Source organism: Genypterus blacodes, unplaced genomic scaffold (genome assembly GCF_046128005.1).
Source record: "Genypterus blacodes isolate CSIRO-AG114 ecotype Tasmania unplaced genomic scaffold, CSIRO-AGI_Gbla_v1 ptg000017l_1, whole genome shotgun sequence".
Taxonomy (NCBI): domain Eukaryota; kingdom Metazoa; phylum Chordata; class Actinopteri; order Ophidiiformes; family Ophidiidae; genus Genypterus; species Genypterus blacodes.
In genome coordinates, this window is record NW_027466831.1 from 6,118,456 (window position 1) to 6,136,557 (window position 18,102).

General features: G+C 43.2%; 3 protein-coding genes across 4 annotated transcripts in view; 1 reads left to right on the forward strand and 2 right to left on the reverse strand.

Moving 5' to 3' along the window:
• The window catches only part of mon1a (MON1 secretory trafficking family member A), a 32,207-nt gene that overhangs the window by 1,677 nt on the left and 12,428 nt on the right, over positions 1 to 18,102 (reverse strand). The window contains exons 1-3 of one of the 2 annotated variants that reach the window (XM_076141082.1): positions 2,217 to 2,511; positions 1,650 to 1,811; positions 283 to 681 (exon numbers count right to left, since the gene is read on the reverse strand). In XM_076141082.1, coding sequence (XP_075997197.1) covers positions 283 to 681; positions 1,650 to 1,773 — 523 coding nt within the window. In that variant the 5' untranslated portion in view covers positions 1,774 to 1,811; positions 2,217 to 2,511. Of the gene's footprint in view, positions 1 to 282; positions 682 to 1,649; positions 1,812 to 2,216; positions 2,512 to 18,102 lie in introns of those variants that run through there. The other variant, XM_076141083.1, reaches the window with a different exon arrangement.
• On the forward strand, positions 2,799 to 6,606 carry traip (TRAF-interacting protein). Its single transcript, XM_076141187.1, has 16 exons — positions 2,799 to 2,946; positions 3,121 to 3,239; positions 3,321 to 3,378; positions 3,471 to 3,554; positions 3,675 to 3,714; positions 3,816 to 3,943; positions 4,032 to 4,126; positions 4,335 to 4,448; positions 4,565 to 4,652; positions 4,747 to 4,836; positions 4,924 to 5,012; positions 5,106 to 5,261; positions 5,342 to 5,387; positions 5,478 to 5,585; positions 5,965 to 6,015; positions 6,223 to 6,606. Exons 2-16 carry the CDS (start codon positions 3,142 to 3,144, stop codon positions 6,328 to 6,330), a joined length of 1,353 nt encoding a protein of 450 aa, XP_075997302.1. The 5' UTR covers positions 2,799 to 2,946; positions 3,121 to 3,141; the 3' UTR covers positions 6,331 to 6,606.
• Positions 7,971 to 17,507, reverse strand: grm6b (glutamate receptor, metabotropic 6b). The gene is made up of 10 exons (XM_076141160.1): positions 16,977 to 17,507; positions 14,281 to 14,497; positions 13,031 to 13,166; positions 12,771 to 12,925; positions 12,549 to 12,689; positions 12,256 to 12,456; positions 11,294 to 11,433; positions 10,371 to 10,994; positions 9,976 to 10,287; positions 7,971 to 8,204 (listed from the first exon to the last, which is right to left on the reverse strand). Exons 1-10 carry the CDS (start codon positions 17,505 to 17,507, stop codon positions 7,971 to 7,973), a joined length of 2,691 nt encoding a protein of 896 aa, XP_075997275.1.

Below are 18,102 nucleotides of genomic sequence, written 5' to 3' on the forward strand. Positions count from 1 at the left end.
ACGGTATATTTGATACAATGACATGTTAAACAGCAGTGGTTCTCAAACCTGGTCACCAACATCACCACTCTACATCTCCCATGTCTCCTCATACTGCCAGACATTGTTGCACAACCGCTGGTGTGAAATAAAATGATGTGTGTTCACATGATGATGTCATGATGAGGAGTTACTACCACACACCTGGATCTGTTAATCAGATGTAAAGGTGTTGTTCAGGTGTATAGAGGACGAAGATTGAGAACCACTTCACTGCATTTTAACCTAAAAGTACATTCTGACCTCCATGGATGGAGCGGATGATGTTTTTGTCAGCTTCAACGAAGGAGACGAGGGCCATCATCACCCCCATGGTGCTTGACAGAGCCTCCTCTGTACCGTAGCGTGTGTAGATTGGTTTCCCAGCCTCGCTCAACACAAACACATGCTTTTTGTGGCTCCTCCATGACTCACTGGACACGTCCTCCTCCTTAGTCCTGCTCTCTGACCAACTTGCCTCCTCACTGTCTTCCTCTACTTTGACTTTATCTCCCACCAGCAGGTGCAGATCCTCCGCAGAATCTCCTGATTTTCCCAATTCAGCATCTTTTTCAGCCTCCCTCTCTGCCTCGTCCTCAGCCTCAGCAGTCAGGTCCTCAAAAGACTGTGCATGGACGAACATGGCACTCTGCTGGCCAGCACCTGCATACGGAAACAACAGATGATCGCTGAATCATTGACAGCTTACAACAAGATCATTTTCATTTAGTTACAACTGAGCAGTCATACATGTGAGAAGGCAAACATTTCAAAGCACGCTTGAGTCAAACATGCATCATTTCACAAGATAACAATTTTCCAACAACAAACCCTCCTTCCCACACAAATGTAATCTTTCACTGAGCAGTGACTCATGTTGTGAGTCAAGAGGCTTCAACAGCAGATGATCGATCTGCTCTATTCATAGAGATTCATGACACAATCTAAACAAATGCAGAGCTATTTTGGTTTATCACTTCTGACAATATGTGAACTTAACCAAGTCTGTACACAAACTCGTGACAATTGGATGCTTGCTAAATTTGGCAAACGCAGGGAAAGAAAATAGCTTATCTCTGATAACACAGCCAGATAAAAAAAAAAGGCAGCTTGAGAAAAATAATTCCAGGAAACACTGAACTATTTTCCATTCTAGATATGGGATCATGTTGAGCCACAACGTTCTGTGGCCTTTAAAAAAAACTAAAAAACAAATTCAACATAAAAGTTTAATATAGTCTACACTCAAAAGTTTCCAGTAGATGCCTTACATTTATTTATTGATCAGATTGCACGGTTGCATTATCTACCTTTGTTGAACACACTTATTGTAAGTCGCTTTGGATAAAAGCGTCTGCTAAATGACCGTAATGTAATGTAATGGATGCTTGTTAGATTATGTCCAAACTCTGTCAACTAGTGCCAGTACCAAAACGTTCTAACCATCTATGGCAAACAAGTAATGGATTAGTCCTTATCTATTTATAAATAGATAAGGACTAATCTACCACAGACTGAATAAGATGTTAAAGTCCATATACTTAGAATGAGTTAAATGCAAAAAAAAAAAAGAGTATGACCATGGAATTTTGTATTGGCCTTGGAGGAGGTATTCACCATCACGGTCTCACCTGGTTCTGTTCCCTCCACCAGACCTGGTGTGGGGCTGTCTGCTCTCTCTGAGCGAAGTCGGTCCACGGGGGCCAGAGTACCATTCTGCCATGACGCCATCCCTGTGACGACTTCACCATCCATCACTGTTACTCAAGTCACACACACACACAGAGACACACCTGGCAGGAGAGACACAAAGGGGTCAAAGGTGGACAACCTCCTGAGAGAGATAATGATTAGGGAACAAGCTGACTTGGCTTCTGTCTGACTTTAACTACTTAAAGAGTAACTTGTGAACTACTGTGAGTCTCAAACTTTATAAGGAACATGCATGACATATAACTGTCTGCCTACAGAGTCATATCACATTTAATAAACATTTGACCTGCATGTTTTAATGTTTGTGTTGTAAGTGTCTTCAGTTTGACACTCATCAGACACAGGTCACAGATGTTGATGCAAAACTTCAAATCAAATCTTGATGGGTCACTTTAGCAGTTTAGGTCCGTTTCTGGCGCTAGGTTATCCCGATTTCAACTCCTTTATTCAGTCAAAAACGTTTTCATTTTGAACCAAAGTGTTACCTTTCATTCCGTCCTCTCCATCGCTCCAGACAGCTGAGCTAGCTAACCCGCGGAAACAGAAGCTCCTTTTCGGCTCGTCAACATGCCCTCTTAAAAAAGCTACGGAAGTGAGAATTGTGGGATACGAAGTTCTCTTTTGGAGAATTGCAAACAAAACGACAGTACCGAAACTATAAAATTAAAGTAAAAGTGAATACTACCTAATGCAAGATATTTGCGAATGTGTTTAGTAACTAACCACATTCCGCTAATGTAGCGAACTTGCTTGTTATTTCCATCTACTTCCTCAACGTGATCTTGATGGCGCTTTCATGGCACACTTTGTATGCGGGAGATTTCACAATCTGAAGAATCACCTGCGCTAGTGATTTACACTTTTTATAAGATTTCCAGACATAAATAGTTTATGTGTACACATCTCCTATATATTAAGTAAACGTGTTGTCAAAATTCTATTTTTCCTTCGGGTTAAACGATCTTTTATTCTGTAGATTTAATGACTGGAGTTTTTCCCCGAGTTTACGTCAGGCTTGAATGCACCATAAGGGGCGGGGCTTACGTTTGAACGTACAGCGGGGAAACGGGGCCGTAATGTGACGACCATTGTTATTTTAAAGAATTAGATAACAAGCCAGCGCAGTCTTGTGTGAGACAGTGGCCAACGACTGTTAAAGAAGACAAGCGATGCACGATTGTATTGCAAAGACGTCCGCAGTAACCTCTATGTTTAGTAAGTATGGCGAAAAAGACGCCTGGCAGCTGATGTTAGCCGAAGCTAGCTATCGTCAACATTCCCAAGTCTAGGTTGAGTAACGTGTTAGCTGCAGCTTTAGCCCACACCACCCTGTATTTACACAGAAACAGAATTTGTTTGTTAATTCGCTTTGTTTAATATTATTGACAGGGTGATTCGTGCGACTTTAAAATGCCTATCCGAGCCTATTGTACAATTTGCTCCGATTTCTTCGATCACTCGAGAGATGTTGCTGCCATCCACTGCGGACACACGTTTCACAATGAATGGTAACTAAGTCATAACGTCAACTAAACCACTTGTATCCCCTGTACGTGTCACTAATGTTTCACTTCACTCTTTCCTTACAGTCTGCTGCAGTGGTTTCAGACAGCGCCCACGAAAACATGTCCACAGTGCAGGAAACAGGTGCAAACAACAAACACATTTTAGATTAGACCTGCTTTTCAATCACCAAAACATAACAATGATGACGCAATGATGGTTTTGTCAATGTGCAGGTCAGCACCCGACACATTATCACCAAGCTGTTCTTTGACATTGGTGGAGAAGAGGATGAACCAGTGGACCCAGAAAGTCTGCAGGTACCAAACTTACTCCTCATAAACAGTATGTAAGAACTAGTTTGAAGGTCTCTATTAGGACATTTACTCACATATCCTGTTGACGTATGATATTCATCACTGTGTCATTTCTTTCCTTAGAATGAGCTGTCGCGAATGAAAGTCCTCCTAAGCACTAAAGGTCTGGCCACAGTGTTGTTGTTGTTGTTGTTGTTGTTGTTGTGATCCGCTTGATTATGAGACGCCAGTATCGCTTCACTTCATCTGTCTGATGGTTTGCAGAAAAAGACTGGCGGGACAAACAGAAGTCCATGGACAACATGAGGGACACAGTGGACAGGCAGAAGAGAGACCTAGACGGTGTGCGGAAAGAGATTGGAGAAAAGGAGATGCTCTGTTCTGCACTCAGAGTAAGATGTGGTTTCATCTCATCATATATGCACATAGGCATGTTTGTACATTATCTGTAATGGTTGTAAATTTTGTAACGTCCAACAGAAACAAATGACATATCTGGAGAATCAGCGCAATGACTCACAGGCTGCCAAGGACGAGGCCCGGAGACTCCGGACCAAATTGAAAACCTTTGAAAGGTATTTGCATTCATACAAGGACTGTTGTGTCTACTGCTGAGTGGGGTCACGTTGCTCTACATGTTATTCTAAATGGTATCAATGGACATCAGAACACACAACAAGTAGATTCACATGACAGCGTTGATATCGGAGCATCTCCCACCTCCATGTCCCGTGTGTGTTTGCATGTGTGTGCTGTGCACTAACGCTGCTGGTTTGCCTCCAGCATGGACGTGTTGTTGCAGGGCCAGAGAGGCGAGGTTGAGTCCATGATCACAGACATGGGGGTCAGCCAGGCCGCCGTGGAGCAGCTCTCAATCTACTGCATTTCTCTCAAAAAGTAAGGAGCCCAACCCAAACCTGCCGATCACAACATGAGAAATGGTTTCCATGCTACTTAAGATGGATCCAGTCTTCTCCAATGCCCGTCTGTTTCATTCCCCCTGTCCCTTCTAGAGAGTATGATAATCTAAAGGGAGGCCTGAAATCTGCAAACGACATGTGTGAGAAGCTGAGGAGAGAAGTTGTTAACTCAAACAGCAAGGTACGCTGAGTCAATGAGTCGGTAATCAGGATCAAACGTGCATCAGCAGCCAGATGATGCGGATGCTGTCACCATTTAAATACTGTCATTATAGTTGCAGAAAGCAGTGATGGAGATGAATCACACCAAAGACAACATGAGGTCTGTGCAGAACGATCTGGCCAATGCTGACAAAGAGATCACCGTAAGGCACATCTACTCAATTTGATTAAAGAAACAATCAAACAAAGGAATCCATGTATCTGATGGCCGCATTTACTTTCATCCACAGAGTCTGAAAAAGAAAGTAGAGGTACTTCAGAAGACCCTGACCACGCCGACACGGACCAACGAAGCCATCAGTCGGCTCATCTTTGAAAGGTCGGCGCCGCTTGGAATGCACCTTTCTCTCAAACTGTGTGAGAGTGTAACTTGTGTGTGATAACTCATGAGGTTTCTCTGCCTGCCCGTCAGCCCGGCACCAATGGAGCTGAAACAACCTCGCCTCCACCAGCCAGCGGACAGCGGGGACATCGACCTGAACATGACCTACGACGTCACCACTCCAGATGACGTGACCAAGAGGCCAAAGCAGTTCCCATCCAAGAAGATGCGCCTGGACGCTCCGGCGTGAGTGTTTAACAGGCGATATGTGCTGGAGATGTAGATTCACAGAAATGTAATGTGGAGTGAAATGCTTTCTTTTTCAGGCCGTCTATGTCCAAACACGGGAACAACAGCTCGTCATACAGCAAGGTACCATGGAGATATCGCTAAATAAGTCCAGAAGAAACATTTTCAAATCCAGCACACATGTGATTAAGTCTCTTATATGTCACACCACAGGCTCCAGATGAGGATGAATTCTTGGATCCCTTCTTGAAGAACTCCCTGCTTTTCCGAAAGAAGACGTTCGGCAGCATGTTGGACCCTCAGAGGAGCAAAGCTGGAGCCGTACGTACAACACAAACATCTCCTGCGCTGCATTCAATGACCCAATTTCTGTCAAGCCAGGAGGAAATGATGCTTCACTCCATAATGCTTTTTTAAATATTTTATGGCTTCGTATATAAAAACGTCAAAACCCAGATGACAGTGACAGATGCACAGCACAGTGTGATACGATGTCGCCAAATTGCTTTCCTGTTTGGAGAGCAGTTCAAAGCTCCAGGGAAAAGGAGGCAAATCTCAACATAAATTTGGAACCTGACTGACTAAAATAATGATAATGATTGAAATAAAACTGCTGTCATTCTGTACTTTTATCATATTATTAATATATTACATAATGTTCATGATTTATTATTAATTGACTAAATGTTTATTGTTTCAGATGAGGAGTGGTTATGATGGATTAGGAGGACGCACCAAGTTCTTCCAACCTGTATCCTTTTCTGTCATGTGGAATATGACACCATTGCAATTGTTTATATTTGTTCTCAATGAATAATTCATTGAGATAATGCTAGTTTCGCATTTCTATAACCCGGGAGGCAAAACACAATTTAAATGAAAAGATGACTCAATAGTTATGTCATATATTGGGCCAATAACACTTGCGGTGTGAACTTTTCTTAACCAACCTCTCCAGTCTCCTCTAGCAGAGATTCGCCCACTAATGAAGGCCAAACGGAAAAAGGTGACCAGGCCTCCACCCAAGATCGCAACTTGTCTGACTTTGGACGGCTTCCTCGAATAAATGTCCACTAAAGGCTGCTGCTGAAACTTGAACCTGCCCTGAGCATCGGAGACATTTCTTGTTGTTGAGACTGTATGTAATATATGTGTGGTCTGTGTGTGTGTGTGTGTTTGGGACAAATCAGATTATATTCTGCCGTTGTATTATGTTGTGGATGCCATGGAGTGGCTGTTTGGCCGTATTCAGTTGTCACTTGCACTTGTCTTATTTAAAAGGTTTCTGGAATGCCTGCAGATAGAAACAATGCAGGGTTTTTATTTTTCTTATCTCCGCTGATGTGTAGCATGAGAAATAAACATTTTTAAGTAAGTGTTTTGTGTGGTCCTGAATTTCCTCCCTCGTTACTATGGTTTGATTGATAGACGTCACTGACACCTGCTCTCCAGCAGAGGGCAGCACACACAGTGTCTGAGCACACTAATGCATAGACAATAGAGCCCTGCTGCACTGGAATGAAGAATGCGGCACACATGGGGCAGCTGGTGAATGGATTTGTGTAAAGGCTGTGCCAGGACAGAAGGTAATCCTCAAGAAAAAAAACACTTTATTTAAAACACCGTCTGTTAAACCTGAGTTATACACGGTGATAAAGTTACAAAAAGTAACCTGCAAGAGATTTATTGGCAAATGTGTTTTGTTTTTAATCCTGTATGATTTAACCAGGCTCAACATAGTGATCCCCTTCAAGTAAATGAAGTTAATGCAGAAACAGGGAGGTTTGTTGTGATAGAGGAACCTTTATGGCACAAAATCAAAGCTCATTGATGCCTCATGGAGTGAAGCTTTGTGTCGGCATTTCCATGTATGGGGAACAGCAGTAACTTATGTATGCTTGTGTCACATTCTAGCATCTGGTTTGTACTTTTAATGAACAATATAGGGAAATGCCAAACCTTGTTTTTCCACAAGTAACACTGCCAGGTAGAACATAAATATCAGCTTATATACTTCCTGCCTGCACATTTCTGTTTCCACTGTTTAAACCAGTTTCTACCATATACATTACATAGAAAACAAACAAAGTCTAATTAAAATCCTCTTTCATTACAGATTATGTTTTGAATAATTGCATTTGCAGTGTGTAGTTTCTCTTTTTACTTCCCAGAGGATTTTATCAGCCATGGTAACAGGACATAGCAGAGCATTGTAAAGTTGATATCCTTCCACTGCAATCAGAAGAAAAATGTAAAGTCACGACACTCCATACAACAGTATTGTAAAAACATTCATGTACACATAAAACACAATCCATGCAGTGCTGTTGGAGCCAGTAAACAACATTTGATTGACCCCGTGGGATTCCACTCTACATCTTCCTGTAGGGTAAAGGTTGAAACAGCATTTCCAGGGAGAAATAAACTAACAATGCCTCCGCAAGTTCCTTTCAGGTGTATACAGTAAATGTATAGCATAAAAAGGGAAAGAAATAAGCTGTTGTGCGTCATTCCAACGTTCTGGGTGAGCTGTGAATATAAAATATCCCCCAAAGCAGAATCTTCTCTTCCTTTGTCCCTCAATCCATGTTTTATAGGAGAAAGAAATGATCACACAAAAACTATTAACGTTTCCCACACCGCCACCACTTTAATCAGCCAATTCATTTTTTGACTTGTGAATTTAGGAGATGAATCGCTGCCTTTTCACTGGGATCTGTCAGGTTCTATCTTCGTCTCTCCGTTCTGTTTGTCTTTGGATTTCAGGGAAAGCTGCGTGGACACGGTCGCGGCCACAGTTTTGAAGCTGCGTTTGCGTTTCTGGACGTTCTGCTCCGGGTGGAAGATGATGACGTAGACTTTGGGGATGTAGAGCATGCCCAGGGACACGGTGGCACTCAGGCTCATAGACACGGTCAGGGTGGTGGTCTGGATGAACATCTGTGACAGAGACGCAGGGGGTTACAAACACTCACACCACTGCATTTACTGAACAATTCAACTGCAACTGTAGATCTGGTTTATGATTCTAAGAGCAGCAGTCAGACTACAATAATATGTTGTGAGGGAATGGCCTTCCCTCATTCCTTTATTCCTGGATTTTGCACACTTCCAGTAACATAAAAGCACATATGTGTAATCTCAGAGCTTGTCAGGATGCAGGTTTTACAATTTTCATTTGAAAGGAGACAGCATTTCCCCAAGATGAGTTATTTATGATTTGATATACAGTATCGACTCTATTTATGGGCTCGCACCATGTCCACTCTTCACTGCTCTTCTATTGTGAGTTGAACAGTGTGTGTAATGAGCGCGGACTCTTCCTGAGGTCTGCCTCTAATAAATTATGAAATCATTACTCAAGCAAACTGTACAGGTCATGAATAAATCAACCAACATGCGCCATAAATAAATAAAGGTATATTTATATGCATAAATAAAGTATAAATTGTTCACTCACAGGCGTACATACATTCTCTCAAGCACATCCTAATAGTTAACCAACTAATCTCCATACTGTATGTTTTGTGTTGTCAGCCTTTTTCTTGGCCCTTCACAATGACCTCTTCAGCTCTGATCATTTATGAGCACATTCATAGTAAACTGTGCTTATGTGGCAGGCTGAGGGCGAGTAGTGATGAAGAGCATGTAGTCCTGAAACAATGCTAATATGTGAAAACAAACTTGTATAAAGCCAAATGTCAAACTCTCAATGATTCCTTATTGAGTCACTTTCTTCTAAATCCACATAATGTATGAATATTAAGAAAACAGCACTATTCCAATGCGCTAGAAGAAAGTTGGGGCTATATTGAGGTCTTTTCTAAGGGATGGCTAAATGAATGGGATGGCTGAATTCCGCCATCCAGCTCCTCTGACCTCCTTTCCCTCCTAATTCACTTTAGTCCCATTTGGAGGAGGTGGATAAAAATTGAAAGCACCTCGGGGTTTAATTGTTTCAGCTCGACTGATTCATAATGCAGCTCTATATTAGTCAAAGAGTATTCCTGTTTTATAAATTCTGCCAACAGCCCTGTTCTTTCTGAGGGCAGAAACAGCCCGCAAGCTAAATTAATGTCTTTCAGCCATTCAGGACACAGGGAGAGAAGTGTAAGGAAGATATACATGATATGACAGGCAACATCTTTGGGGTTATGTAAGGCTTTTAAAGTGAGTTTAGTTATTATTAGTATTGTGTAGTCGTCAATCGTTCGTCAATTTGCACAATATAAAAAGAATTAATGATGGAATAAACAAGGCAGGATTTATTTCTGCTGTCTTAAAAGTTCTTAAATATGTGGACACTATGTTTTGATTGAATCTGAATCCAATTTTGACTTTTCTTCTTAACACTGTGTAGATTTACTCATAAATGTTCTTTAAATGAACTGCAATGTCAAGTTCCTGTGCAAATTTTATAAACAAATCTGTAGTTATTCATTGTTAGTTGTGTTAAATATATTAATTTGTTAATCTGTAGTATTAAATCAACTTCTTTTTTAAATGTCAAATTGATGATACACTGTTCCTCAGAAAGTGATTTATTTATAGATGGATTACTTTATTCCTTTATCATCAAGTCCTTTATTCACACTTCACTTCATCATCTAATTAAATATCAGTTCCTAAGCGCTTTACAGCCATTTGTAAACCTGTCAATCTCCTCCGCAGAGAGGCAGCGACCTCCCCCCCCCCCCCCCCCCTCCCTCACCTTCTCAGTAGACTGTGCAGTGCCAAAGAAGATGGGCACAAAGGCCAGCCAGACGATGCAGGTGGTGTACATAGTGAAGCCAATGGGTTTGGCCTCGTTGAAGGTCTCAGGAACTCCTCTGCTCTTGATGGCGTACACGGTGCAGGTGATCATCAGGACGATACTGTAGCTCAGACACAGGATGAGGGACAGGTCGGACATGTCACACTTCAGGACTCCTCGGGCGAACTCGGGGTTTGGCGGCTTCTGCTCCTCGTAGTCGATGATGGTATGTGGAGGCATCACGCCAAACCAAATGAAAACGCCCAGCAACTGCACGCATAGGAGCATTAGTGTGCCACAGATGAGGATTATAGTGTAAGGAGTTGATCTGTGTGGAAGATACACATGCTTACCTGAACGGAGATGAGAATAAAAGTGATAATCAGCTGAGAGCCGGGGCTGATGAACTTAGGGGGCGTCACCGACTTCTTGCCCTGCTCAAAGATGCGGTAGATGCGGTTGGTCTTGGTGAGCATGGCGGAGTAGCTGATGCACATGCCGAGTCCCAGCAGCAGCCTGCGGAACGCGCACACCGCCACGCTGGGCTCTGCGATCATGAGGAAGGTAATGAGGTAGATGAGGAAGATGCCCGTCAGCAGCACGTAGCTCAGCTCTCTGCCGGAGGCCCGGACGATCGGCGTGTCGTTGAAGCGGATGAAGGTGATGATGCATCCGGAAGTGGCCAGGATGCCCAGGATGGCCAGGAAAACGGGAATGATGGCCCAGGGAGAGCTCCACTCTAACTTGATGATGGGTGTGTCTCTGCAGCCTGTGCGGTTCTTCAAGGGCCTCATGTCAAACGGGCACATGTCGCAGCTGAACTCGTCCAGCAGGTACTGGTAGCCGTCGCAGAGCTCGCAGTGCCAGCAGCAGGGGACACCCTTCACCATCTTCTTCCTCTCACCAGACTCGCAGGGGAAACTGCACACCGAGTCAGGGACCCGCCGGTCACCGCCCGTCCACTGCATCTCCTCCGGCTGGGACAGAAACACACATTTTTATAGTGAGACTTGAAGATGTGAATGATTGCACTTATAGGGTAACTAGGCAACCACCTAGGGCCCGATTGGAAACAAGCTCATATTTGAGAAAAAAGGCAATGTGCAGTCCTCGGCCTTGATGATGAATGTGGTCGTCACATTCAAAGCAAAAACCCAATCAAACTCCTAACTTAACAAAAACACAGATGTATGAAGATGATATATGGAAATAATTACTAAAATGTGATGTAATAAGTGATTCAAACTGTACATGAAATGCCTGAAAATGTATTTACATCGATTCGGAGGTGGTTTGTCCATTGGCCGATCACTTTGTAACCAGGGTTGCTGACATTGGAGAGTTGGTACTGGAAGATGTCGTATCGTCCCGGAGCGTCTCCATTCTCGTTGAACATCACTCCAGTTCCTGCACTGCCTGTTTGAATCAGTCAGAGTTCTAATGAGTTAAATGACTGTACAGGTGGAAAAGTAAGAAAGGGATGAGAAATCGCACACAGACACACGGACACACGGACACACGGACACACGGACACACACACACACTCTCTCTCTCTCTCTCTCTCTCTCTCTAAGAGTCTGCAGATGTGCACCCCCACTTTAGTGATAGTGAAAACACAAACAGACTGGTGAATGCAGCTTGTGCCTGCTTTCTTCACTCTTACACAACCATGTCAAAGCTGAGTGCATGATGCTCTTTAGTGAAGGTTCTCCTCCATGCTCATAGTCTTTCACGGCTCTCTGGTCTGTTGCTCTAACGTGACTGAATGTTCCTCCCGGGTCCCTCCAGGCACTCAATCAGAAAAGCTTCCACACTAGCCAAGGTCATCCGGCAAAAGCAGTGGAGGTAGACGGCATGCTTTCATAGAACATTTTTTTATTTCCAAACTGCGGCTTATTTTATGAAAGACAAGGATGAAAAGAGGAGTGCTGTGTATAGAGCAGAGTGAAGGGGCAGCCCTGGGGGAGGGCACATGCTTTGAACAAATGTGCTCTGTAGCGTACCTGGGTACATTAGCAGAGACCAGGCTTCCGTCTACACTTTCCTATTCAAAACATCTGCACCAAGGTGGAAAAGCAGCTTCAATCTCAGCTCACCGTAATTGTTTTATTTGCCAATTTGATCACAGCGTCTTGCATCTCGTTTTATGCTAAATCAAAATCACCCGCCTTGCAACCAAGAAAGGGTTTGAAGTGAAAGATGGTAAATAAGAAAGCTTGTGTTCTTGTTCTAGCTCACCGTTGAAATTGACAGAGCGAATATACTGGAGGAGCATCCGTCCTTCCACTGGGTCCATCTTCTCACACACACCCATATAGCCGGGGCACAGGTCTATGTGCATGCTGTGTAAGGCGTGGGCCATGGCGTACACGGCGTCGATCACAAACTGCACCTTGCCCTCCTGTTCGTACTGGGAGTCCCGTTCGATTCTCTCCTCACCTGGCAGAGGACAAAGAGTGACTCACAGTGACGGAAATGAATTTGATTAAGAATTACCATAATGTTTAGGATCTCCACTGAAGCTTTCTTACCTGTGCATTTTCTCCTCCCCGGGTCGTACTTTATTCCAGGGCGTGTGAGTTTGCACTTGAAGTCGTCCTCCCAGAATTCAGCAAACCAGATGTTTCTTCTATTGTTTTCTAGAGATCTCGTGGTGAAGTACTGGTCGAACCCTGAATTAAATGTAGAAATAGAAATCGTTATATAGATGTTATACTGTATCCATCATGTGTTCCTGTGGCAGTTTGTCCTACCGTCAATAGAAGCTCTTTTAGGCAGGATGGTGACGGCTCCCTCAGCCTCCTCCTCCTGGTCTTGAATGGGGGAGTTTTTGGCTCCCCAGCTGTCAGAGCCAACGAACAGGAAGTGTCCCGTCAGGTTGGCCTTTTTGGCAGCTTGCAACACGCGTCTGGAAGAAGAAAGACACGCACAATTTAACACAAATCTATTCCAACAACCCAAAAAGATCAAATCCATTATACTACATATTGAGTGGTCTGGTTGTTTGACTCACTTGATGTCGTCCTCGTTGGCAAAGATGATGACCCCGCGAGCGTTGGACGTCTCCATCAGTCTCTTGATGATCTTCTCAAACTCTCCTGCTCTGGGCTCTCTGGGAATCTTTATGGACTGAGCAATGCACAGCCCTCCTGTGACAGATACACACGATACATGTCAGCCTCACAGCACACACGCACACACGCACACACACACACACAGCTACTTTCTCACACTCCACAGCTCTACAATATTTCTCACATCAATCACTGATACCTAACAGATGATAGTAAGGATCCCATAGCACTGATATGACCTGAGGATAAAAGACCGCACCATTAATCTGGCATGTCTTATCCATTTCGCTGCAGGTGGAGTCAACATGATGTCACTGCTGAATCAATTTGCAAACAAGGCTGCTGAGTCCCAGTGAGACATTAGTTTGATTCACTTCCATTTGGTATGAAAATCCTTTTGCGAACCCATGAAATTTGTTTGATGTTTAAACTAAAATATCGAACATTACATCACATTTATTGTTTTCAAAGTTACATTAAGGGGTTATATAGATTTTTTTTATGTCTTCCAAATTTTCATAAGTAATAAGGAAAAGTATTGAATAGATGCATACATTAACTCGTTTATGAGGGCTTTGTATTGGTTATTTTGTATTTCTATTTGAAAAGATGAAATATTGATTTTCATATTATACAGGGACTTGGAAGATATGATATCATAAAGAATCTATATAGACTTGATAGGCTTGCATTTGAAATGGTCTGCAGTAATATAAAGGATATATGATTTGTATGGAGCTAAAACCGGCAGAAACTCAGATATGGCCCCTTAATTTCTTTTTCATTGTCCAGATGACAAATGATTCCATATCTAGCCTTACAAGGTTACAGGCCTGCAGGCATAGGAGCATTAAAACGGAGTGAAAAATGGCTTCAATGTGATTACACTGAGTTTGAGTTTGTCTTGAAAAACAGTGATGGTGCTGGTGTCTGTGTGATGTACAAGCCTGATCTTTTTATTTATTTTGTATTGTTTTATAAGATTGATGTCTTAGTTTTGGAGAAATATTGAGAATGTTATACCGCAATGTTGATGTGAAACTGGCATTTTTGGAGTGATTCAAAATCTCATACAGAGTATAAACATCCCATATATGATCAAACATCAAGACATATTGTTAACTATTGTATGTCGCATCTATACAAGTACTATGTGTATGACTTAGACGACTAGAATCTAACAATGAACCTGCTTCTCTGGATATCTGGAGGAAGGCGTCGACCCCACTCTCTCCATAGTTGCCCTCAGAAGCTATGGTGGAGACGTAGTTCCATCCCATGGCTTTGACGATGTCCACCATGGCCTGAGCCTGGTAGGAATCAGGAGGCACCACACGGGAGAAGAACTCATAGCGGCTGTTGTCACTCAGCTCCGGGGCAGTGGATGCATAACTGATCTGGGGGATCTGAAAGGGTCGAGCGGAAAACAAGAGCGGCCTGTGATTATTAAGACAATATAAATTATTAAAGGGGCAGGGGAAACGGGGACAAAGAGAGACAGTTCTGGCTCTTGATTGTCTTAAAAACATGTCTGTGTGGAGGTTTTTCACATTAATTCCGTAAGCTGTCGCGTCGGTTTAATTGCACTATAATAGAGATGTTCTCAGTTATTTTCAGGCCTGAGAGAACATCTCAGTGTGATCTGCCCACAGCTGAGGATACATCAACGTCACAGCCAGATACAGATGGTGGTGACGGCAGCCGTAAAAGCATTTGTTTGAAAAAAAAAAATGGATGAGAAGATTAATTTACTGGTGTGCTACTTCTTTAATGACACAGTTTATGTCAACTATGTCAACTCTGACCTTGCTAATGCCACTCCCCCCTGGCTTAATGTTTGGTCCTCTGGAGGGACGTGGAGAGAAAGGTAGACACAAGGGGTTGTGAAGGGAGAAGGAGAGAGGAGCGAGAGAACCATTTCACAGATTATCTGGAAGGATTATGGGGTTTTTAGTCAAATTACGTTAAGCACAGAGGGAGAGACAGAGATCAAGAGACTAGAAAAAGGTTAGCATTTCTCAGCTGTAAGCCATACAATATATTTAATTCTGATGGCCACATACAGCTTAAATTTGCCGCTGAGCATTAACCCTATCAGGCTCAAATTTACTGCTCATCCTCCACGTTGTAGATCACATGTTGCATCCATACACATCTGCGTACGCAACAGAACTGTGTATGACTGACAAGTTGTGTGAGTGACACGTGATTCAGATTTTGCCGTCGCCAGGGCAATTCAAATGTTTCCATACAGTTGACTGAGGCACATAATCCTCCCTAAATTAATCCCACAGAACATCTGCACCCATTAAAAACTCGAAATGAATTAACCTTTCAAGCATCCTATTACAATCCACTTAAGCTAAAAAAGTATTATTATCATTGTTTTTATTAAAAGAGAAAAGGCCTTGGCTTTAAACTGCACTAAGACAAAGAATAAGGTGGCAGTGGCTCAGTGGGTAGAGCTTCCGCTTTGGAACCGGAGGGTTGTCGGTTCGAGCCCCTGCCGAGGTGCCCCTGAGCAAGGCACCGAGCCCTCAATTGCTCCCCCCTGTGAAGGGTGGTAAATGTAATGTAAGTCGCTTTGGATAAAAGCGTCAGCCAAATGCTCGTAATGTAATAAGAAAAGAGTCAGACTGATACTGAAACATCTCACACAGCTAAGAGGAGATGTTCAGTGACCAGTGTATGTCTGTCTCGAAGCACAGAGAAGCACATATGGATAGTAGAGAGAAACACACCATTTAGCTAAATCTACCTCACACCGGCACAAGTCGCTGCCATCCCACTGCCCCGCTGCTCTATTTTCAGCCCAGGGTCCTGAGCTGCTGAGAGGGGCTTAGTGGAGGATGGGATCTATAATTCTGTAGTTAACATCTGCCCAGTGTGCAAGCTGCCTCCTTGGCTCACATCGTTTCCCCCAACATGAAGAATGTTGCAACAAGTAGCACCCAACTCATCACAAATCACATACACACACACTGCAGACACCTAGACTGGGTATATTTATTCTTAGACATTTCTAGATTTCTGCCGGACTATGTCAGTAAGTCAGTGAGAACGTGACATAATGTGGGATTTACACAGACTCAATGTCCCGTAAGCAGTGTAATCAATTATCAGAGGTCAATCATCTCTGGAAAAAAACTGAACTGTACACTCAACAAATGACATGGATTAGCCTGTAGAGGCCACCAATCCTAATGGATTCACAATCCCACTGAAGTGTTGTTTTAACACCCAGCAGATGCAACGCTGACCTGTGTAACAATGCAAAAGTTCTTTCAAATTCCTGCTTATGAAAGAAAATAGAGACTGCTTTCAAAATCACACCAGGATATTATTTGTGATATCATCCATCCAAGTCCTTCAATGTGGTTAAGATGACTAACATGACTATACTCATTTCAGCAATGATTAAATGTCATTCTTTGTGAAAAATGTAATCTTCTCGAGATCTTGAGAAAATTTCTGGAAAACAAAACAAAACTAATGATCCTACACCTCCCTTATTGACTTCCACTGCATTGTCCTGTTTGAGTGTGACTATCAAGTGAATCAGTTAAAACTTGCTGTGTAAAATGAGAGTTGTTTCAAAATCACCTCCCCCTTTCACAACTTCCCCAAACTAGATATTAGAAGTTCAACTGTTTTGAACCATAAGTTGACCTCAAAAGCAGTTTGTGTCCGTATGTATGTTTGTGTGTATTCAGACACAAGGAAGGTCTATTTTCTGCTCAAAGATTTTATTCAATTCTCAATGTGCAAAATCTAAGGAACACCCCCTAAGAAGTCTTCTAACTCACCAGCCTTCCTGTGACATCCTTTGTCAATAAATAAGAATAATTTGCACATTCAGTGAAAGTTAGTAGGCAAAGATCTCACCGCAAACAATCTGAGAACATTGGCCACCAAGATGGACACAGAGCTGCCAGATGCTCCGATCACCCCGACCACCCTCTCTGGTTTGGCAATGATAGGTGGCTCTCCATTTGAGCACCGTACATCTGAGGTGTCCTTCTGGATAAGAGCTTGCACAAAGGTGAGCGACTGCTCCAGGGCATAGGTGTCTCTAGAGCAGGTGTCCAGGATCCGGGCCCCCAAGGTGATGTTAGGCAGCAGATCCGGGTCACTATTGATCTGATCCAGGGCGTACAGCATGGCCTCCAGTCGATGGATCCCTTTCTCTCTCTTGACGTCCCCACAGGCGACCCCAGCAGGCCCCCTGGAGTGCACCGGGAAGAGCCCACCTAAGGTGATGTCACCCTCTATTTTAATGGACTGGGGCTGGGTTCCCTGCTGGGCCCATGATCCTGGGCTGACCCCCAGCAGCAGCACCCACAGCAGCTGCGACCACACCCAGGATCCAGACGGTGTGCCATGCTGCTGATTGGATGAGCGGACCTCTGATGTCATGGTGACGACCAGCAGAGGTACTGACAGCACCAGGCCACTCCCTCTACCTTTGACACCTGGGGAGAGCAGAGACAGAGAGCTTTACGCTGCCATGATGTCATGATGTGTGAGGAGAACACAGAGAAGCAGACATGCCGCACAACTAGTGCAGTAAACAACCTGAATACTAAAGTTCTCCTTTAGTAGATTTAATCTTATTGTGTCACCTGACCAAAACTGTATCACAATGAAATATTTTAATCCACTGTGTCATTTTTGTGGCTGTATAATTGTGTAAAAATGTAAACATCAACAATCCAAATGCATTTCCATTTTAAACAAACAGACAAAGAGATGGACCAGTACAGTTTTCTTCATTGAAGATATTGACGGATCATAAAGAAAGAAGAGGAGGTGGAATAAAGATATTTCAGACAGCACAAGGTGCAGAGAGAATCCTGAAGGCTTTTATGATGGAGTTCAGAGAGCTGAGAGCCCTGCTTGGTGGAAAACACTATAAATTTTGCAAAACAGAAAACAGACTGAACTGCTGCATTTTATGCTCCAGAAGACAGAGTAGGTTCATTATATCTGGAGTGTGAGAGGATCGTTCACA

Bases quoted from the DNA above. Each gene is read 5' to 3' on its own strand.
- grm6b (XM_076141160.1), bottom strand. From the start codon at position 17,507: ATGACATCAGAGGTCCGCTCATCCAATCAGCAGCATGGCACACCGTCT. The intron at 12,690-12,770 runs GTAGGACAAACT...CATTTAATTCAG, and splicing joins TAAAAGAGCTTCTATTGACG to GGTTCGACCAGTACTTCACC. The intron at 10,288-10,370 runs GTAAGCATGTGT...CTATGCGTGCAG, and splicing joins TTATTCTCATCTCCGTTCAG to TTGCTGGGCGTTTTCATTTG.
- traip (XM_076141187.1), top strand. From the start codon at position 3,142: ATGCCTATCCGAGCCTATTGTACAATTTGCTCCGATTTCTTCGATCAC. The intron at 3,715-3,815 runs GTCTGGCCACAG...GATGGTTTGCAG, and splicing joins AGTCCTCCTAAGCACTAAAG to AAAAAGACTGGCGGGACAAA. The intron at 4,653-4,746 runs GTACGCTGAGTC...CTGTCATTATAG, and splicing joins TTGTTAACTCAAACAGCAAG to TTGCAGAAAGCAGTGATGGA.